At 41.3% G+C, this 23,721-nt stretch overlaps 1 protein-coding gene across 1 annotated transcript in view; it reads right to left on the bottom strand.

Annotated features, from left to right (window-relative positions):
* The window catches only part of ESPN (espin), a 200,939-nt gene that overhangs the window by 65,530 nt on the left and 111,688 nt on the right, over positions 1 to 23,721 (bottom strand). Inside the window, exons 8-9 of the mRNA XM_075604978.1 lie at positions 4,915 to 5,076; positions 3,663 to 3,846 (exon numbers count right to left, since the gene is read on the bottom strand). Coding sequence (XP_075461093.1) covers positions 3,663 to 3,846; positions 4,915 to 5,076 — 346 coding nt within the window. The remainder of the gene's footprint in view (positions 1 to 3,662; positions 3,847 to 4,914; positions 5,077 to 23,721) is intronic.

Below are 23,721 nucleotides of genomic sequence, written 5' to 3'. Positions count from 1 at the left end.
ATTATTTCTTGACCAAAGACGAAATTCTCAATAAAACCAGGAATCTGGACAAGATCTCCTTTGAAGACACAGAAATACAGATCTTCACGAACATTGCACCAATAATGCTGGCTAAAAGAAGAGAACTCAAAGAAATAACAGCCTTTCTACGAAACAAAGGAGTTAGATATCGCTGGGTCTTCCCATTCCGTTTGCAGGCCTCATACAAAGCATGCTATACTGAAACAAAACGGAAGAGAGCCCAGACTTCATTGCTGCTCTAGGCTTTGAGGTCCCGGAAGATCTGGCTAAGAGATCAGGAGATGCCCCACTCAATTGAGACGAGGCCTATGGTCTAAGGTCCCGACAACATGACAGGGGAACCAGATTCCCTGACCTTGTCCTTCCAAAAACTGGCAACAACCAGCCATGGAGCCGGGAGTGAGGAAGATAGCCTGATCCACTGAGAGACACTCTAAAACTAGAGGACACTGGAAAAGGAACAATCTCCAAACTCACAGAGGCATGGACTCACAGACTGTAGTCAGAACTTTACTTATCTTCTGAGCTAGGACTTGGACTATGGAGGGGAGGCGGGAGCAGGGAGGGAGGAGTGATGGAATAGTGAGAGATCCACACTAACCCTTTAGAGATGGGGCTGGCCCCTCGACCCTGGCGATGGTTACCCCATGTGCCCTGGCTATGACAAACTGGGTTCTCAGAGTAGAGCCACTCTGACTTCAAGACATCATAAAGTAGATATTTGGTGTTCATTATATCTTGTCATAAGCTACCGTGACAAGCTCTATAATTAACTGGTGGAAAGCGGTGGGATTGAACTGAACCTATGTTCTGTGGGACTCTGTCATATAGTGGGAACTCGAGAGTAATTGCGAGTTCCTGGGAGTAAAGATATTGAACACACAGTAGTGCAACAGTTAACACAAATATCTGGGTTGAACTGAATGAGGATTAGATATAATAAAATATATTTATTCCTTAAAAAAGGTGAACACAGCAATATAGTACAATTAACAGGCAAGAAGGTAACACTTACTAAGGGGTGGGGGATGGAGAAGTATCAGCTAGCAATTCTCTAGCAATCCGGTGACATTCCAGGTGGAATCAGAAGCACAACTCAAAACTGTAGGGTTGACACAGTTTATATACCTGTGTAACCCTATTCTTAACATTGAATACAGACTATTGGTGAAAAATCATCTGTATCCAATCCCTAAAGTGGATACACAGATTAACCCATGCCCCCAAATAATTAGCCCATGTTTACTGGGACTCTATGGGTAGCTCCATAATTAAATTAGGGGTGACGACCAGTTTACCAAATGAATATCTGCATTGTTTGTAGGTGTAGACATAACACTTACAAACCACTCCAGTTTGATGGTTCTCCACCCTCAGGTAACAATTAGAGTGGCAGAGTCTGTTGATTAGTACTTGATCTGTTGATTAGTACTTAGTGTAAACAATCAGGCAGTTAACTTTTGATCACAGTGCTTAGGCTCAATCAGCCGGCTGCCCTTCATGACCTATTAGCATAGCAGATGGAGTCTGCATTTTCAGGGCAGATCCAAAATACCATACATATACACTTTAATATTTACACATATTAATAAGTTCCATTCTGGTGGGCTCAGTGGGTCGAAATTTGCCAGTTCTTAATGCCTACAGTGACTCCACATATTGGCCAAATATCAACTCTCTGCGACCTCCAGAACTGGAGATACAGAAATGCACTTTAAAACATCTTTAAAATACAGGATTATAATGAAACCTGGGAACAGGGGAACATACATTTTCATGACACGACAAGGTGTAAACCACCTTCCTGGACCGCAGTCCAGTTAACCCCTTGCCTCCCTGGTGAGGTCAGGGGGTGGCCATATGGGGTGCAAACCCTTTAATACCGGGCCAACCCCCTCTCCCTCTACAGTCCTGCCCCAAGATTATCTTTTTCTGGGGGAAAGATCAGGAGATTAATATAAGGAGTACTGGGATTAGACCTGCCATGGGACATGAAACCCATGCTTTTTTTAAAACCAATAGAGGACATAGAGAGGAACAGGGACCTATAAACAATACAAAACCTGTCGGCAACTAAGGTAATGGTTGCAAAGCACTGGAAACAGAACTACCCCCCCACCTATTATAGCAGTAAAACACAAATTGAACCATATAATGACCATGGAAAGGGTCACTAGCCTATTATATGACAGGTACAACAAATTTCTGACAATGTGGGACCCCTGGGAGACTTACATGTGTCAAAACCCAAACTTACCCCTGACAGGACACCCATTTACTACCCTGTAACAGGGACTTATCCCTTTTAAGAATCTTGCCTCTAATCCAGCAGTGTGCTGGTTAATTGCACACCTGCAATCAACCACCACACCTGCCTAATCAGAACTCTGTCAGAAAAAGCCTGTTCTGAGAGACAGGAAGAGAGGATTCCTGAGCTCACAATTGGAGCTGATGCAGGAAAGACAGACCAGAGGATTCCTTAGTCTCACAATTGGGAGCTGAACCAAGGAAAGACAGATGTCTTGAGCGGTAAAGAGACTACAGGCTGACAGCAAGACAAAGGGGAGAAGATTTCTAAACCCGGATATATATGGGGCTGGTAAATAGCTTAGCTAACCACCCTGTTAGAGAGGGCTGGACTACATGTGTAGATATTCTCCAAAACAGAGCAGGTTTTTTCTTTGGCTTATTTTCATATGTTTTGCTGTGTTAAAGGGACAGGCGCAATAAAGCCTAATTTTAGTTTCACTTTAAACAGTCTCCATTGCGTACCTCTGCAGACATCTCTTGCATACCCATACGGGTTGAAAGGCTGATAATTTAAGCACATGCATGTACATAACTGTCTGTATGCGCTCTGCGTAGAGGACAAGTGGATATAATCCCCGCCCCTTTCCCCCCTTTTGTTTTCTGTACCCTCCCCCCTTATGATTTGTAAAAACAATAAAATACAAGTTGAAAAAAAAAAAAAGAATACTTTTTCATCTATGCTATTTCTTTGTTCAAAATAATAAGTTATCTATGAGGCAATAATACACATTTTCTTTATTAAGTGAAAAAGACAATGGCCCCTTTTTGATATGCTGTGGTCCCCATTCTCCATGTCAGGGAAGCTCTTAGCACATTGATTTCAACATAGGGGAGAGCTTTTCAAACATGGAGAAATGGCACCATATTAATTGAGAGCCAATGCTGTCAAATGCAGTTTATTTGTAGGCATAACATGTTTTCATGTGGGAAATAAAAGGTTAAAGCCTCTGATTAGGATTAGACTGTACCTATTAACACAAGCAGCAATCCTTTCATTTTCTGTTTACGATTGTAGCAATCATCTTTTGAATGGCTATGTGCCAACATCTTGGCTTTTAGACAGGGGACTATAGACGTTAGTATTGAAGCTTTATATAGCGCATTTTTTTTTAAAAGGTGTAAATACTGGATTCTAAATTAGGATAATGTATTCCATTTATTTACTGCAGCTGTTTTCCAAAGTATGCATATTATACTTATTTTGAATAGAGTTGGTTCATCACCTTGCAGCAATTAATGCACTTATACAGTACAAGATGTTGTTTTCAAATATAGTTCAAACCATAACCAAATAATCTATCATATTCTAAGCACATGATCCTGAAACTTACTTCCAGTAGAATTGGAAGAACGCCGATGAATGGAGCTTGACACAGAGGCCTCTGTTGGCAATGGAGGTGGAGGAGGTGGGTAACACAGGTTGTCTGGGAGTGGTGGAGGAGGTGGTACATTCCCAGAATGCTTTTTGTCACAAGCATTACCGTTGTGCACACTTTCATTTGAGAGAAGAGATCCCTATAAAAAGAAAATAAGATGTAAAATGTGTGAAAAGATGTATTTGTGATACACTGCCTTCAAGACCTGGAACTGCCAAACATTTCACATGGCATTTCAAATCGAACTCATTCAAACAGAAGTCGCTATATGAAGCTTTCACATTTTACTACAATTATAAAGAAAGGAATAGAAGACAAAATACAAACCAAATGAAACGCTTCTGTTTAGAAAGCACATCAATGATAATCCATATACAGTAGTTTAATCATTAGCTTGACGGAAATAGAAAAGGAAAAAGCCATGAATATTTGGTTCAGAACAGTTCTCGTTTCATTTCTTCTCCTTGGCTTTGTGGCAAAATGAAGTATGAAAAACTATAAACTGCAGCAAAGTATTTTGAAATGTAATTTAGTCCTCCTATTGTCTGAGAACAGAGATCCAACCTAAATGATGAAAATAATTGTAGATGGAAAATATTTGTAAGAAGCCTCTGCAGGGATTAAGCACTTCCATATAAGGCTCTGCGGCCCAGATACACAAAGCTCTGTTATTGACTTAACCTAAGTTAGCAGTGTTAAGATTTATTTTTGGCCAGAGACGGCATTGCGTTAAGTATAACGACCAGTGTGTGCTAATGATATGCAGAAGAGGTGTTCTCCCTAACAATGCACATCCACAGAGGTCAAATATAGTTAACGCAGGGATTTAACGAGAAGCTAGTTACATACCTAAAAGTGGCATTACGCCCATCCAGATCCTGAAATATGGGTTGAGTAATGCCTCCTTTAGGTGAGAGATACTACGCAAGTCATGTTATTTTAAGCAAACACGAGGGAGTGCTAAATTAACATGGCGTTAAGTCTATATTAATGAGGTATGCAGCGACCATTGTTTTTGCATATAATTAGCTCTATGGATAGGCGTTAACCTCATCTGAAGTGACAGCCATTAAGGATTTTGACAAAGTCCCAGTAATAACAACGAGCTAATGGACCTTTGTGGATCTGGGCCTGAGTGAAATTCGATCAATAAACATGTTGGCGTCCAGTTGTTAACATTTGGAGATACATGCTACTCAACGCTCACCTCCTCACTGTGTGCCATGTTTGTATTCTCTGCTGGCTCTGTGGTGTTCTGGCCTAGATATTTATAGTAATCCCCTGTGCTGGGCTGTTTATTGAAGTTTCTTGACTTCCTGCAGGAGTCCGCCCTTCGAAGCCCTTCTGGACTGGTTTCACGTGATGCCAGCTACAAGAAACCAATTCGAAAGCAGTTTACAAATCCAACTCCATGTAAATCTATTCTCTACAGCTATAGTTCCATATAATCAGTTGACTAAAAAGAGGATTTGTGGTTCAGTGAGTACAACCTTACAATTACTGCTGAATACGTAGGTAATTATGTCTACAAGGAAAACAAAGAAAGGAATCCATGCTTTGAAATGTAATGTAGGTCAATTAAATAAAGGTTCTTAACACCTCCAGTTCAATATGATCTGAAGTTGTCTTCTTCTTGTCAGGGAAGTTCTAAGCCCCTTTCACTTTAAATCACTTAACCCTTGTGTGCCAGAGGGGCTGCGCACCAGGGCGCCATATACCCTCTTGCTTTTTAGCATTCTTATACTGGTTGTCTATAGAGCTCTCACAACTAAGAGATGCCAATTTGAGCAAATATTAACTATGCTGGTCCTGGCAATTGGCGCAATAACAATTATCGTTTCTTATGTAGATCTCCACCATAGATATCCCAACAGGGCTAAGGTGGTAAAAACTGGTAAGATTGAGAATTTAAATGTTGTATTTTTAAAGCATAAGAAGTTGAGTTATCACCAGACAATAGCTGCTTTTAAGATCAAATTTCGTAATTGGTCTCAATTAAGAGATTATCTAATAATGTCTCAACCCCTGTCACCTAAATAACATTAAAAATGTATGGGAAACCAATTTTAGAATAGGGTAAAGATAATAGAGGGATTTACTTTATTGTTATAAGCTAATTGCATGCTCCAGAGCCACACAGAAGGGAGCAATATGATATCATAGGCATTACTGAAACATGGTAGGATAAAACTCAGAGAGATCGAGCACATAGCAGAGGAGGTGGAGTATGTTTATATGTTAAGCCGGATTTAAATGCCATTACAAGGGAAGATGTTTATGAAGGAATTGATGAAAATTTAGAGACCTTGTGGATAGAAATTAGCAGCAATAATATAACACATAATGGGAATAAGCGCTTCAAACATAACAGTAACAATAGGAATGGGCATCATTGCCAAGAAGAGTTTATAATCTAAGTGGTAATTAGGGAGAATTTACAGAGTTAGGCCTCGGTCCCGCTGCGCTCGTTGGCGCGGGCGGCCATGTCGCGAGTTCCCCACCAGCAGGGGAATCCTCGCGAGCCGGTCCCGGTCCCCCCTGGTGGCACAGCTGACTACACGCTGTGGCGCATCAGCCGCTAGGAGACACAAGAGAATGGTGTTTCCTAGCGTTGACGAGTCACGTGGTTTGGCTGTGAGCCAATGGGGAGGGGAGGCTTCGGGAGGAGGAGAGGCTTCGGGGAGCGGGGAGGAGTGTGGAGTGACAGCAGCGTGTGTGCCTGTCTGTGTGTGTATGTGTGTGCCAGAGTGCGTGAGTGCCTGCCTCTGTCTGTGTGTGTATGAGTGCGTGAGTGCCTGCCTGTGTGTGTGCGCGCGTGTGTGTATGAGTGCGTGAGTGCCTGCCTGCCTGTGTGTGTATGAGTGCCTGCGTGTGTGTGTTTAAAGTTACCCTCAGCAGCTCCAGCTCCAGCCCGAGTCCGTGGAGGGAGGGGGGGGGGGGGAGAGTAGCGGGTCCCTTTGCTCAAGCCACGCCCCCCCTCCCTGTCAAGCCTCCCACTCCCGCCCACCTCCCGCTCCGGCTCCCGCTCCCTACAGACCGCATATCGCCGTCTGTGTATCTCAGCGCACCGCCTGTCTGCAGTGCGGGTGCGCTGACTCTGGGAGCGGGGCCTTAGCCTCAGTAGCAGGGTTTTATGGTTAAGTGCGTCTGCAAGGGGCTAAGGTCAGTACATCGGAGATGTATACTATCAGCCAGCGGAGCTACCCATATGCTACGTTAAAGAGGTGTGTTTTAGATAGATATTAAAGTTGGAGACAGAGGGTGCCTGTCAGATATTGAGGGGAAGGGCATTCCAGAAGTGTGGTGCAGTAGTGAGAGGTTTTAGGTGGGAGAGGGCTTTAGATACAAAAGGGGTAGACCGAAGACATCCTTGAGCAGAACGCAGGAGTTGGGCAGGTGGTGTGTCACTCTACAACACACCAGCAGGAGAAAATAAATAAATAAATAAAAATAAAATAAATAAATAAACCAGCAGGAGAAAATAATGTCAGCTACAACTGTATGTAACATTATAGGTACAAGTAGTAAATTGAATTAATACCAATCCACGGGGCACTAATTTATCCAAAAAGATGTATAAGAGCCATTTCTGGTCTGCATGTGTGCATTTGGACACGAATTAAATTAAGAACTTGGCAAGTAAACAATTGCACAAAACTAATACAAAATTGTTTGCTGTCTTAGGCTAAAATTATAGTAGCTGAGCGCGATGGCGCTCATGGAGTCGCGTGTGCGTGTCGCACGAGTGATGTGTGAACTGAGCTGGAGGCGATGGAGAGGCATGGTGGATGTGTCACCAGGCTGGTTCGACCTCATTGGATGAACCACTCAAGTGAAGCAGCCGTGACGTGGCCGCTGCACAAAAAACAAAATAATTTGTCTTTTGAAAGATCTGCCACACGGTCGCTCTGCATCACGCTCGAGCGCACTATGGCCGGCCCGTAAAAGCTATTGCACTTTATTCTCGCAGTGCGTGAAATCGCACGCACCGTCGCGCCTACTATAATCTCAGCCTTAAGTGTTCTTAGGCTATGGCCCCAGTGCTCTCTGCTGCACGCGCACCTGGCGGTGCGTGCACAGATGACAGCCGCGATCTGTGGTCTGTAGATGAGCTATGGGAAGCCTGGGGGCGGGGCATTGATGGGGGGCTCGGCCATGGTCAGGTAATATCTGCTCTTCCATTGGCTGCCCGCCGAGCACGTGACCGCGTTGCGGCATGGGAAGACAAAATTATTGTCTTCCCTGCCAGTTTACGCATTACACACTACACACACGGCCACTGGGGTTTGCGTCATAGAGGGCTGTGCTGTGTGGCACGTACACTGCAGCACGTGCTGCAGCGGCCACTGGGGACTTACCCATAGTGGCTTACTGTAGCTAGCTAATAACTTAAACCAGCAATCCAAATGGAAAGGTTTTTTTTTTTTTTTTTTTACGTAGGATAGAAGCAGCGGGTCTCTAGAACTGAACCCCATTAATTTCAGCCGATGGACCCCCTGCTTCCTGAGACACCTCCATAGGAGGTGCCATTATCTTGGCACTGAATAAACGTCCTGGTCACGCGGATGATGTCACAGCTTCCTATTGGCCCAAAGGACATAGGAGCTTCGAATGCAGCCATTACGAGAACCCTAGCTACCCACCGTAGAAGCTACCGGCATCCCTTATGGATGTAAGAATCTCAGGAAGCAGGGGGTCCCTAAAGCTGAAAAGGATGGGGTTCAGCTCTGGCGACCCCCTGCTTTAATCCTATGAATAAAGGAAAACGTTCACTTGGATTGCCGCTTTAAGGCCCCTATAAGCAAGCGCCAGCAATCTAACAGTTTATATACAACTGTAGGGAGATTAAAAATAAAACAGAAAAGCTTTAATACCATTTCAATATTATTTTTTTTGCTTAAAGGAGTCACCCTGGCCTTGCTCCCCCTTTCTTTTCTTTTCTTTTCTTTAACAGGGGTCCGTGGAGCTAAACTGGATTTATTTCAGCTCTGGGACCCCCTGGTTCCTGAGATATGTACCAGTAAAGGCATCACTGGTTACTTTCCAGTATTTAAATCCCACGTCATGCAGGTGAATAGGAAGCCACAACGGATAATGTCACAACTCCTTATTAGCCAATGTAACGCAGGAGATTTAAGCCACCATTTTATTTCCCCTGGAGGGGACAGTACCCACACTACCTTTTCAGGTTTGTATCTCGGAAACCAGAGTGTCCACAGTGCTGACATTAACGGCTCAACTCAGGAGACCCCTTGCTTCCCACCGATGTAAAAAAAAAGGGGGGGGGGGGGAAATGTAATAAATAATAATAGTAAAACAAACAATCCACAAACCTAATTCCTAAATAATATGACAACAAATTATACTGAGTATATAATACATGTTGGCATATCTAACACTAACACATATAGTATAAAGATACAATGTTGCAGTTATTCAGTGACCAAAGCGAAGGAATAGAAAATCACAAGAAATACACCCCAACAGTTCTCCAAAGTAGCACACTACTGGGATATTTAACTAGGACATACATCATCTGGATGAAAAAGTGAAGGAGAAGACATTGATAGATTGGGACTGCGCCTTTATGCATTTGCTCTCAATGATTTTCATTGGACGGGTATCGATTTAGAAGGCAATTTACAAAAAAAAACAGACAATATGCAGCAAAGTACATTTACAGTACAAGATATGCAAATGAACTGCTGGCCAATGTGACTTAAAACTAATCCACTCAAAGAGGACAGCAACAGGATGGTATTAACCCTTTGAGTGCCCCGAGGCGTAGCTTGGTAGTAGCAATGTCAAAGCAAAAACTGCTTTTATTGCTAGAGGAGCGATGACTCCTCCCCTTCCGTTCTGTTATCAGTTATGGAGTGAACACCTGACCGCTTACGGAGACGTGTTCCACGAACGCCTGAGGGGCCGTGGGACTCTGGTGCTGCGATCCGTCCGGCACTCAAAGAGCTAAGCAGCAGTCCGTGTTGATCAGCATTTTTTTGCATTAATTTAAGAGATCTCTTCTTGCCCTTTGCAAAGCTGTTTTATTCGTTATAATCTGATGCTCCAGGAGATATAAGCATTTGAAACATTGTGTCCGGGAGGTTAAAATGAAGTTCACCCCAGAGCTCACTGCAGTGATATGGTTACCATGTAACTTCAGAAACTAGAGATTACGTAAAATTATGTTTTTTTTAAACACCAGAAAGGCATTTAAGAAAAAAGAAAAGCAGGGCATCCTCAGGGGGCAAGCTACGAACATACAGGCTTCTGTGGGGGGTTTAAAATGAGAGTGTGAGACCAAACACAAAAATGTGTGGATCTGACTCAAGGAAGTGGAGAGAGATGTCCTGCCTAGTCTATGGGTGTGTGTAAAGTGTGGGGTGGGTGGAATAAGGACTGCGGCTATAGCACATTAACTGGCCTCTGCAATGGTGATGCATTTAAAAGCGTAATGATGTGTGGACTATACATCAATAGCATGTTACTATGATCAGACACTTCTGAGTAAATATTCATGTTGAGCGCCTTTGTTAAGTTAAGTAAATGCGAATTTGCTGAGCATGTAAAATCTCCTTTTTGCATATTTTGTTGGTTTAACAGGAATGCTGGATCAAGACAACTGGGCATTTCTCAGATTAGTTTATAACAAGCTTTATCAGCTTTACTGGAGTTCATGAACATAGCATTTCTCTGAGGGGGAAAAAACAAATCTGCTTGCATAGCGACTTAACAATTAAATGTATTTAATTAGGAATAATATTTAGAATGCAGGTTTAGTCAAAAGGAAATGCGAACAATGAGAAACTAGCCTGCAATTCATATGAAAAATGTCAAAACGTAAGGCAAGGATAAATAATGATGTTGGAAACATTTTGCATATTTCCATAGCATTTTTGTGACAATCAAAGGTGGGGAGCGGGACATTTTCCTTAACCCCACACATCTATAGGAAACACCTGAGTAAATACAGGGGGCAAGGCAAGGTGTTAAGGCAAGGTCTGCTGGTTGTTGCCATGGAGGACTGTAATACTATAGTTCTATTTATTAATTTTAGCATTATACATCTGACAAAATTCTAATTAGTTGAGAAGTTTTTTTTTTTGTTTTTTTTGCAGATGAATACTTTAGTATCATACAGAAATACATCGATGGATCTGCTTCTTTAATCTAGTCTGTTTGTGGCACAACTCCACGAATCAACAGTCTAGGAAAATACATCAGCACATAACAGACAGAAAACCTTTTATTTAGTTCTAACTGAAGTTTATGCACCATTCCTGGAGATCGAAGAGAGGAACCTATATGCGCTAAAACCAATAAATACTCCATAAGAAAATAAATGAAAGAATTAATTACAGTCCTATGGTCTGAAATATCAGTCCATATGGGTAAAGTGAGGTCCACTAAAGGGTTAGGTGCTTCTTTCTTCAGAGAGGCATATGTGCTCTTCTACCTCTCCCTCTCTCCATTCCAGAGATTGCACATGATAAGAAGCAGTAAAAGGACAGCTATTTCAAGGCTTTACTCTAGTTCTGCAGTGTGGCATGAAGCATACATAGAAATGATGCCAGATATATACATATATTATATACTGACAAGACTGTAACAATGATATTTGGGACCAAGACTACATTTGTTAAGCTTCCAGTGACTGAGCTCCAGATCAGAACCAACGCTAACAGCACCCTAGCTCCTGACCTAGTTTAAAATACATGGGCATATGGTTTGACTCCCACTTAACATTCGGGATGCACATTGATACCCTGACATCCAAAACCTATGCCAAACAAGGTGTACATTATAGGAACAAATCCTCCCTAAGCCTGGTGGTCAGAAAGTGTATCGCACAGCAGATGCTAATGCCAATTATCGTCTATGGAGACATAGTATATGGCTCGGCACCCCAAACCCACCTTAACAAACTTGACACCCTCTACAATTCAATATGCCGTTTTGTTCTCCAATGCAACTACAACACACATCACTGCGAAATGCTCAAAGAACTAGATTGGTCATCACTCGAGTCAAGGCGCAAAGTTCACCTTTCCTGTCTTGCCTTCAAATACTTTCTGGGCAAGCTACCCGTCTATCTGAACAAGCTCCTCACCCCAACCACATGCAGCACTAATCATCTGAGATCAGACTCCAAAAGACAGTTCATGGTCCCAAGGCTCAACAAAGTATCCGGCCACTCCTCCTTCTCTTACCGTGCACCCCAAAACTGGAACAACCTACCAGAGACTCTCACATCCACCACCCGTTTAAGTTCTTTCAAAACCAAAGCTGCCTCACATTTTAATCTGGTCTGTAACTGTTACATACACCCATAATATATATTATCTTTAACTGTGCATGCAATGTCTTGTATATAATGTATACCCTGTTCACTTATGTAACTGTATTTGTAACCATGTACTATTTGTCATTTTAACTCTATGCTAAGGACATACTTTTAAATGAGAGGTAACTCTCAATGTAGTACTTCCTGGTAAAACATTTTATAAATAAATAAAATATTATGAAACTATTGAGATGATCACATTTTCATTAAAAAATATGTTTGTAAACCTCAAGTAAAAATTGTAGTGGGGAACAAAATGGAATTACAATCGAATAATTGTACCTCCCTGGTGATTATGAAGTGTCAGGCTGCCATGTTATTTTGAAGGAACCCCCATACTATGCTTTAGTTTGATTTTAAGCTGCCACTCAATAAGCAAACCTTGCATTTTGTACATGAAAAAAAAACCTTCACTGTCTATGGAATACCACACTAGCATGTAATTCAACATAAACATGCAACCCCTAAGAAACTAACTGAATAATACAACCAGAATAGACAACTCCCCTCTTTATTTGGAAGACTCATCCATAAATCATTATCCCTGAATATTTTTTCTGTTTTCTTTCAGAAATATATTTACTCAACCAGTGCCATTCAAAGGAACATAACAAACACCCATATTTTCATACTAAACCTTATTGAGAAAACGTTTTTTATATGTTAGGGAGTATGGCTGTGACCGTTTCCAAACATTGAACCATTACACTGTGATATGTATCTGTTTTTCTACAATAAACATTGCTGTATCCGCTTCATAATTTGCAGCCTACAAGAAAAACTTCTGGCTTGTAACGAGCAGCCAGTCACTAAAACTACATAATCAATGACACTAAGGTATCAGACACAAGAAAGTTAGGATGGGCAACAACCAGGAAAAAACATCCACTATACAAGGAACAGTAAAAACAAAGTACAAGCAGATGGGCACCTGCATTATTGGCAGAAAAAATGTTATAAAGTAACAAAGTAGGGAGAAGCAGTGGGTAGAATACATAGTATGATACATTTTATAGGACAACAAACAGCTGATAGTTACAAGCTTTCTACCCTCACAGGGTTCATCAACACTATGGAAGTTCTGATGAAAAATGTTACAGAAATTCCACATAATATTACATCCAGTACAACACAGTGAGTGTGAACTGATATTATGTATTTAAGTGATCAGAGATGATCTACATTTTGACAATTGCAATCTTCAGCAACGGTATAGTAAGGTCAACTGAGCACAGTGTATTTATTAAGAAACTGATTATAAACAGACTATCCTAAAATGATCATTTGCAGACTATCAACCTGGTTAATCTTACATGGCTAGTACGGTTTCTATTGAATATAGAAAAAGAGCTGATGAATGATGAGCTAGATGAAATATTTCAGTAAATATCTGTTGAGAATGAATTGCAGGTGTTGAAATGTCTTATGCATATACTACAGTGGCAAAATGTACCCAGAAAAAAATGAACCCAACTTAAAATAAATAAATCATTCTAAAATGAAGACTGTATTTCTGTTACTATTTAGTAATTTTGAAAAGTCAAGAAGAGAGTACGAAAATAATAACTATCTTCTTTATTTAAGTCAATACACCATCATTTTTAAAGAGAACAGAAATAAAAGCACATATATAAACTGTATTTTTGCCACTGGCTTACTGTTAAGAAAGTACTGTAGTAGGAATTTCGATTGTATACGTTACACGACATGCATAATGCAGAATATACAGACTAAAAATGTTTACCTGATCTGGTGTTGCGTAACTACATTAGAGATGATTTTACACAGATAAATATCTATATTGCTCATAACTTTATAAGCTTGAGTTATTCAAACTGAACAGGTTTATGTTTTGTTTTCTTATAAATATTGTACAATATTTGCTACAGTATGTGATGTACTGTATAAGAATAACAGTTCTCTACACAAGAGTACCCTCTGCTCACTAAAAATTACCCATAAAATAAACAAGGAAACCGTCATTTTAGGTGCACAAGTTACTAAAAAATAAAACATTTTGACTAAAGGCTACATTTTATGTTAAACCACGTTCTCATCATTTCAATAATACAAAGCAAAAATAAAATCTTACCTGTGTCTACCTTGGCTACCACTCACAAAAAAACGTGCCTGTCTGTGACAAGAGTTACCTGACACCGCAGTTCAGCACACCTGTGACACTCTATCCAGCCTCTCAGGTTACATTAACTATCTAATGAATTACTTTAACCTGAACCTATCCGATCACAGTGACATGACATCATTTCAATTCCTCCAGCCAATCAGGATGGATGGGATTTCATCTCTCCTCACATAGCCATAACTGAAGCTTAGCTCAAAAGAGGAACACGGATATTGTATTATTCTACAGTTTGCATATGTATTAGTTATAAAAGTAATGCATTGCCGGGACCTCAGGCAGCAACATGATTAAAGACTAAGAGATTCAAATGAAAGCCAGAGGCAAACGCCAGGTGTTAATTTTACAACCATTAAACCTATGAAGCCTACAGGGTTTGTTATGACAAATGTGTAACCAGATAAGTCTTTCATCCTGTTGGTGCAGCCTGCAAAGAAGTTAAAATCAAATATCCGATTAATGAAATACCCTGTGTGAGGAAAATACATTCTTTGTTATTAGAAATTCACATGATCACTGTAGATTAAGTAGATTTAATCTAACTAAGAAGTTTCACGAATAACACAGTATAAGATGTTTGATATGCACAACAAGGAGAAGTTACTGTACACAGTTAAATACTGTGTATATCATAATGGGAAAAAGAGATATGTTTTAAATTTTACAGCTTCTGTGCAGATTGATCAGTAGTTGATTCAATGAGGGGGAAATAAGATAAATACATGAGGGCAGAACAGAGAAAGAATGATATGAGCAGTGTAAGAAGAGAGATTTGGTGGGTGGGGAGAGAAAGTAATGCTGGAGGTGGAGAGAGATGCTCAGGGGGAGAGGACAGAGATGCTGGGAGAAGGGAGAGGAGAGAAAGATAATGAGTGGGAGAGGATGATGAGGGGAGAGGTGATGAGGAGGAGGGGAAGAGATGATGATGAGGGGGATGGATGATGAGAGAGAGGATCCGGGACAGGATGGGGAAGGGAGAAAAAAATTGCAATCAGAATTAATATTAATGGGGCCCGCGCATGTCTAGCTACGGCACTAATACCTGTGGATGCAAAATAGAAGAAAGATATTGGGGTGCTTTGAAGCCAAATAGCTAAAGCCCTCATGAGCAAAAAAACATTATGTAAACACAGAATAACAGGGATATGCGCACCCAACAATAGTTACCAAAGACTCCAGAACCGCATTGTTGATGCAAAAAAATTAAACTGTAAGTCATCTTAATACAGTATATACGAGTGCAGAGGTAAATACAACATTTCTGATCACATGTTTGAGAAAGAGTCATGTGAAACCTGATGAAGGACCCCGAGAGATTTAAAAGCTTGTTACATATAAACTACTCGTTGGCCCAATAAAATATATCATACCACCTACTACCTCAGCCTCCTTTGCTACTACATGGAAGAAAGGACCAATATGGCTACCCACCCTTCTTTGTCTAGCAAGATGAAAGCACACACAAAGCAGCCACATCACAATCAAAATCTTAAGTGCAAACATCCGCTTTTATTTTTGTACCACATTTTATTGACTACAATTGTGCAGTTGCAATCTCTGGATACACTGTTAACATTTTCCATGTTCTACATATATAAAATCTTTAAATATACATTGTTAATTTCCATTACTAATAATGTCTTTAAGTATATCATGTTATAAACATGGCCCAAGTGAAGGGTCGGTGGTGACCCTTGGCACCAGTCCTCACTCAGGATCTAGGAGTTAGGCTGCTATCTGCTATACTTGAAAACGAGAGGTAACTCTCAATGTGTTACTTCCTGGTAAAACATTTGTATAAAAAACTTCTGTTTCCTCTTTCAGTTTTTACAGGTACAGTGTAAGTGTTTCTGCAGATTTTTCTGGATTTCACTCTGCCCATGTACAATATTTTTTCTTTTAATACAGTTTTGCCACTATGGCAACAAATGGGCAAGCTAAACAAAATCCACTAAATAAAACACAATGCATTAATTTTTTTTTTTTTTAGAAATTCCAATAAACCATTGATTGCAACAGTGGTACACCATGCCCATATAATATGGGCATGTTTTGCCACAATGGCAGTCAATGGGAAACCTTAAAAAAAAACAAGCACCAAAAATACAATATATAACAATTAAATAAAAACAAGTATTTGCAAAAAAATACATTGCTTGGCACTGTGCATACGTATCTATACTCTTAAAGGGGCATAGACAAACACATTGGCAGTCAATGGTCAACCTAAAAAATAAAAAAAAAACAATAAAAATACCAAAAATTGCATTGAGGATCAAGAGGTTCCTGCTGCAGTCAGAATCGGACATCAAAGGTAAGGAAAACATTGATTGTATGTTATTTTTGTATTTTTTGTATTTTTGGTATTTTTTTTATTATTAGGTTGCACATTGACTGCCAATGGGTTTATCTATGCCCCTTTCGTGGTATAGATAAACAAAGTGACAAGCAATGTATTTTTAGGCAAATGTTGTTTTTTATTTAATTGTTATGTATTCGATTTTTGGTTCTTCTTTTTATTTAATTGATTTGGATTTGTGGTTCTTGGTTTTATTTAATTGTTTTGAATTTTTGTTGATTGTTTTTTTTTAGGTTGCCCATTGACTGCCATAGTGGAAAGCATGCCCATATTATATGGGAATGATGTACCACTGTGCTAATCAATTGGTTTATTGGCATTTCTATTTTTTTTTTAATGTAATGTATTTTTTTTAGTTGTTTTTTTTTAGCTTGCCCATTTATTGTCATATTATGGCCATGGTTTGAAACTGTGCCAATCAATGGGTAGCAGGGGTGGAGGATGGGGGTAGTTGCCCCAGGGAGTGTGGTTAGGCCTCCTGGGTGGGTAGTGGGGGAGGTGGGTTAACCCCTTAATTACTATAGTGGTTGCTAAACGCTAAGGTGATTAGAGGGTTAGTGGCCATTAGTTTTTTTTCTATTGTAATATTCCTGCTAACGGAGGACAAGGAAGGGGAGAAGACGAGGACGGCCTCCATCCTGGTAGGGGTAAGTAGAATTTTTATTTACTTTATGCTGTCTGGTTTTATTTTTAATGGACAAATGCACGATTATCCATATCAGGATAATAGTAATTTTGCCCTTTACTGTACTGTACGTGTTAGGGGGTTGTTGGGGGAACAGGGTTTGTTTATTGTTAAGTAGTACTGTTTTTTTGAGCAGGGAGTCTCCTGAGCTAACCGCATTGATTTCAGCCTCGGGACCCCCTGCTTCCTGAGTTAAAGGTCCCGGTCACATGGACCATGAGGCTGAAGTCGATGCGGTTCAGGTCAGGGGACCCCTTGCTCCCGTACACTATTATTAAAATTAATATTTAAGCTGCATGATCGCATGTAAGAGCCGTGCATGGAGACGCAGCATCTCTGTGCAGCTCTTCCAGGCTGCAATTTAAACAAACAGTTTCAATGCGATAGGACTTAGAGAAGAAAAAAAAGGAATAAAAAAAACAAGTAATGCGATCTTGCATTTTTTTACCTCACTGTAAAAAAATTGTGTTTTTTCTTAGTGAAAATCATTTTGACACACGTTTCAGTGTGCGGTAAAACAATGCAAAGTCGCTTGGCAATGCACTGATTTTTATCGAGGTTTAGTGAATAAGCCCCTTAGAATGATAGGAGATACAAAAATGTACTGAGATTCTATTACAATTGTGTCCATGTAACAGGGACTTATCACTGTTTGACAGAAACTGCTTCTAAATCCAGCAATGTGCTGGTTAATTGCACACAGGCAATCAACCAGATTCTACCTGGCTGATTATGACTCTTAGAAAAAGCATGATGTGAGAAACAGGAGAGGGATTCCTTAGCTCACATTTGGGCTGACATAAGGAGAAAGAGGACTGCAAAGATTTCCTTAGCCCACAACTGGGCTGACCTGGGGAGAATAGGATGTCTTGATGCATACAAAAGGACTGTAAAGGACAGCAAGACAAGGGGACAAGCCCTCTATACCTGAACATAGAGAGTGCCATAGCACACATGGATGCTGAACCAGGAGAACAGAGAGGCCTTCCCCTACAGCTACAACAGAAACAGGTAGGATATTTTCTTTTTGGGCTGGTGTCTGTGTGTGTGTGTGTGTGTGTGTGTGTGTGTGTGTGTGTGTGTGTGTGTGTGTGTGTGTGTGTGTGTTTAGGGTAGTAACCAGCTTAGCTATACACCCAGTTAGAAAGGGCTGGGGGTAAAGGTTTAGTTATTCTGCAAAGTGGAGTAGGCCTTTATTTTGTTTGTTTTTTCCTTGTTAAAGGAACAGACGCAATAAAGCCAAGATATCATTTCACCCCAATTGGTCTCCATTAAATGTACCTCTGCACACATCTCTTACAGTCTATTATCATCATTATTATTTTAACAAAACCTTGTGTATTGGTTTGTCAAGGGCTTTGTCGAAAGGAGTTCAAACACCCATGTCTGTCTCTGTGAAAGGGAGTGAACTAAACAATGAGAGTTATGAATGGAAGACAAACAAAATAAATGAGGCTCTACAGAAAGAAAGAAGGAAAGAAAGAAGGAAAGAAAGAGAATGAATAGAGGAATTATAGGGGAAAAGAATGAGAGTTAATGAAGGAAAGTGAAAGACAGAAAAAAAGATAAAAGAAAATAGAACACAAATATATTTTCATACTTAGGGCAGAGATGAAGCTAGAGAACATCAATAAACACACAAACATTAGTATCTTTGTACAAATACCACTGATATACCATATTTGCCCGATTATAGGGCAACCCTGAATATAAGGCGAACCCCTAAATTCAGTAGTAGCTGGAAAAAAAAACCCACACATACACACTCTGTCTCTGTGCTTCTGTGTCTATCTCTCTGCCTCTGTGCCTCTCTCCATGTCATTGAGTGTCTCTCAGTTTGAGATTCCTGCCACAAACAACATAGCTGCTTCAGGCCCCCAAGGTAAAGGGCCTCCTAAGTTTTCCCCTCCTACCTTGTACATCTGACTTCTGATTGGCTCTCAAAGTGGGCGTGGCCTGATAAGCTAAGTATGCACTTTTTAACTTAACTTTATTGAAAAAAACATCATGAAGGACTGAGCTCAAAATCACCATCTCTTTGTAAAGTGAAGATAACAACTCTTGTGGTTAATTTAAATTGTTTGGTCTAAATCTAATGTGTGTTTTAGCAGACACCAGCTTTGTGACCTATAAAGGTAGCCAACATTATTGCAAGCCGTTGCATGTCCAAAAATACTGCACACAATGCTAAAATATACAAGACCCCCCCCCAATCCATATAAAAATATACCTCCCCAATACATACAAAATATACCTCCACGCCCCCCCAATACATATGCAAATACCCCCAATACATATAAAAAGTACCCCCACCCCAATACAGATATATAATAAAACGTACCACCACCCCCAATACATATATAAAAAAATACACCCCCCACTACATATAAAAACATACCCCAACCCCCACTACATATAAAAATATACCAAAAAACCCCACAACATATAAAAATATACCCCAACCCCCCACTACATATAAAAATATTCCCCAAGCCCCCACTACATATAAAAATATTCCCCAAGCCCCCACTACATATAAAAATATACCCCAACCCCCCAATACATATAAAAAATATACCTCCACCTCCCAGTATATATAGAAAATACACCCCAACACCAATACATATAAAAAAACACCCCAACCCCCTCAATACATATAAAAAATACCCCAACCGCCAATACATATAAAAATATACCCCAACCCCCCACTACTTATAAAAATGCCAAGTGTCCCACACTCCTATCCACAGTCCCCACAGTACCTGATGGGGCCCTCGGGCACCAAACCACCCTGGTGTCCACAAGGAGACAATCTCTCACCCTTATATGTGGTCAGCGCTGCCACTATAGTGTGTGTTGGTGCACTTGTGTGTGGGGTACCTGCTGGGTGCGTCTGCACCCGGACGTGCTGCAGCCTGCAGTGAGGTACACGGACCCAATGATAATCCGCAACTCTGGCGCTTCCACCTCTGCGTGGGGTGGTCCCTGTGTGGGGTGTCCACCTCAGGGATAGTCTCTTCCATGGGATGGTCTAGTCCCAGACCACCAAGGGCCAGGGTGCCGCTGTGTCCCTCACTACAAGCTACAGGGGCAGTATCCCTATCTATGGGCCTGTCCCTGAAGCAGCCACAAACTGAGGGGAGTTGGGCCTAGCTGGGGCCTATCAGGGGTCTCTGGCCTAGTGCAGATGCCACAGGCAACTGCACACTCACACCCTACCCCTTCAATGTCCAGCTTCCAACTCACTAACGTGGTGCAAGCGCGCTAAATGTATCTTCTTGGGGGCATGAAATCCTCTCAGCCCTATTGACTGTGCTTGGGCACCTGATTGCCTGCTCCTATGCCTGCTGGGGGATGTAGTTCCCCATGCAGAGCTTCTGTGTAATGGCCGTCGCTATTACGGTGCCTCTGCGCAAGCGCAAGCTCAGTGTAATGGCCACCGCACTTAGAACCTATACTGCGCATGGGCGACTGTACTGCGCATGCACGGCAACAATGAAGATGGTGGCGCCCAGCAAAGGGAGCCGCCGTGAGTCTTCAGCGATGCAGTCGCCGCTCTGCTGCCGCCGGCACCTGCTGCACACTCTGCATGTTTCAGAGGTAAGCGGGGGGACCGGGGGACCCTGCTATAAATACAAATTCTACAAATGAACATACTGTATTACACAAATTAAAATCTATTGGAGATATTATACAAAGTAACAATATTATATAAGTGAAACATTTTAGAAAACAGCTATATTTCTTATAGATACATTTTAGTGTTTTATGAGTTTTAATCATTTATATTTTATAGATATCATGTACATTTACAGTAGCACAAATATAAAGGATTGCATTAACTTGGAGAAGTGGGTATCAACATTTATCCTTTATGTCACTCTCATTCGATTTATACATTTTCCCTTTATCTAGCGCATATCTTTGTCTATTACTTTTTCATTCCCCTTTCAACCATCTCTGTTAATGGTGTCTTTTTTCTGTTCAGACCATGCTGAAAGAAGTTATGCTTAATTGTTAATGAACTTCAAGCAGTGGGGATCATTATCTGGTCTGATACAAACATTTTACATTGAATGACTATACAAAGAGTGTCTCCATTAACAGTTCATCTCTGGTATTTGCTTTCAAACATGATACACTTAGCTTGGAGAACCCTCACAGACCAAGTTATTTGAAAGCCACACTTAGTGACATCATTATTAACGTTGCAGTGCATCTGAAACGAGCAATCCAAGCAATATCCTACGTGTGCATTTTTTTAAAATAAATCAATTCTGTAGTATTAGATAATACTTATAATTTTTTTTAAATTCAACTCTTAATGCCATTTAATGAGTTTCAATATACTGAGGATCATTTGATTTCTATATGTAGCAGAGTCCCCTACCCTGCCTCTGGTGTGGGGATCTGCTGGCTATCGCTGGAGCTCCGCGCGATCGGGAGTGTGGGGGCGGCCATGTTGTTGGCGAGCCTGCGCAGTGTCAGGAGTGTGGCAGCCATCTTAGAATGGCTCAGCATATGCAGCAGCAGGACTACATGTCCCAGAATCCTCAAATGGGAGGGAAATACCACATGGGACTGTCCCAGCCGGCAGAGAGGATGGATGCGTCCAGGGTGCCAGTAGCCCCTGGACTAGGCCTGAACTCTGCCCAGAGCCCCCAGTTAGGCCCTGAGACACCCAAAGAGCAGTATTGCCAGAAAGATCCCAGATAGGGACTCTTCCCCTTATTAGTATTATTGCGCTGGTGGCGGACGGCCACACAGAGACATGCGATTTGGGACCAGGCAACAGAACCCTGCGACATTCAGGTGAGACCCTCCAGCTGGAGCTCACCCCACGAGGTGGATCATGACCCTTAGGAGAGAGGGGATTTGTTTGGAGGCCCCACTGCGTGGGACCCGCTCCAACCCATCGTGACAAGCAGCACCTGGGTACTGGAGTACCCAGGCAGGTACCCAATGTGCACCTACATCCACAGGGGGTAGTGCTACCTCACACTTGGGTGGGTACTTGCTGGGACAGGACACCAGGGGGAACTGCCAAGTGTTGGGTCATTGGGGTTATCTGAGGGTACAATTATTGTGTGACATATGTGTATAGGATTATGTATAGTTAAGCTTAGTTATATACTTTGTGTGGTGTATTACTTATTACTGTGTGTTGGTTCCTGTGAGGGGTTATCCCGCCAACAATGGGATCCCTCATAGGTGGAGGCGCTGCACTACAAGGAGAAAGAGCTCACCCCAGGCTCCCAGTGGCGGAGGCTTAGGCCTCCTGTGAGCATACAGGTACAGCAGCAAGCGTAGTTCCCTTAGGCACAGGGAAAGGGGGCTACATATAGAAAGTTTTTAACATTTTCCCAGAAGTGCAAGTTCTTTGTAACACTTCCCTGTTTCTGATCATTTGCTGTCAATGCTCCCAGCATTTTGAGTTAACTGTAACAATAGATAATGTTACCTTAGTAATATAAGAATACATTGTAATTTAAGAGTTACACCGACTGAAGGATTGATTTGAAACTGAAAGTCAGCCATTTAGTGAACCCTGGGAAGCAGGATTTTGCTTATTGATCACTGAACGAATCGATCGTCAGCTTAGGTAATTAGTTTCCAATAAAGGTAATCAAAGGCTGCATAAATATAAAAAAAGAAAAAAAAACATTCTTTTTAGTTGCTTGGATTGCCTCATGAAATTAAGAAAATAAATATGTGCCCTCGTCATTTAAAGTGCCTTTATACATCTACTTTCCATTATCAACTCTACTCATTGATTATATATATAGGCTGTCAACCTATGGTATTATACTGTATAAAACATGTGTACTCTGATTGTAAAAATACAACACAAAAACAGTTCCCGAGTTCTCCACCTCCTGTAACATCCATGGGTGCTCAACTCCAGTCCTCAAGCCCCCCCCCCCCCCCCCAACAGGTAAGGTTTTCAAGCACAGGATGATTCAATCAGTCCCTGCTTCAGCACAGGTGGCTAAATCAGAGGCTCAGTCAAAGTCTTTGACTGAGCCTCTGATTGAGCCACCTGGTCTACACAATAGAATTAAGAATGTGAGAAAAACAGTTTAAAAATCCTCATGATAAATAAAGAATTGCAGTGCTAAACTGTGCTTGACTGAAAACGGTGGCATATTGCAGAAGCTAATAGGTGTGGTCACCGTGCAGCAACTCGTAAGCGAAACTGAAATTCAAGGGGTACAAAACGGGTCTGTACCTGCTCGCTCCCACCATATTACCCATTGCTCTAATATTTCATTTAGATCTCTTTCAAATCTCATTTCTCCAGCCCCCCGCCATGCTTTGTCGCTTCCTTAGGAGCGCTTCAGGAAACACACTACATATACAAAGTTGATTCTCCACCCCTGGGTGTGAGGGCCTGATAAAAGGTATTTCACCTGTCAGGGACATCATTATAAAACTCCTCTCATAAGAACACCCCCTATGAAAAGAGAGCGACTCCACTACAAATTT

This window comes from Ascaphus truei, chromosome 6 (genome assembly GCF_040206685.1).
Source record: "Ascaphus truei isolate aAscTru1 chromosome 6, aAscTru1.hap1, whole genome shotgun sequence".
Classification (NCBI taxonomy): domain Eukaryota; kingdom Metazoa; phylum Chordata; class Amphibia; order Anura; family Ascaphidae; genus Ascaphus; species Ascaphus truei.
Note: the sequence above shows the minus strand (reverse complement) of the source record. Positions and strands in the feature narration are given on the sequence as shown.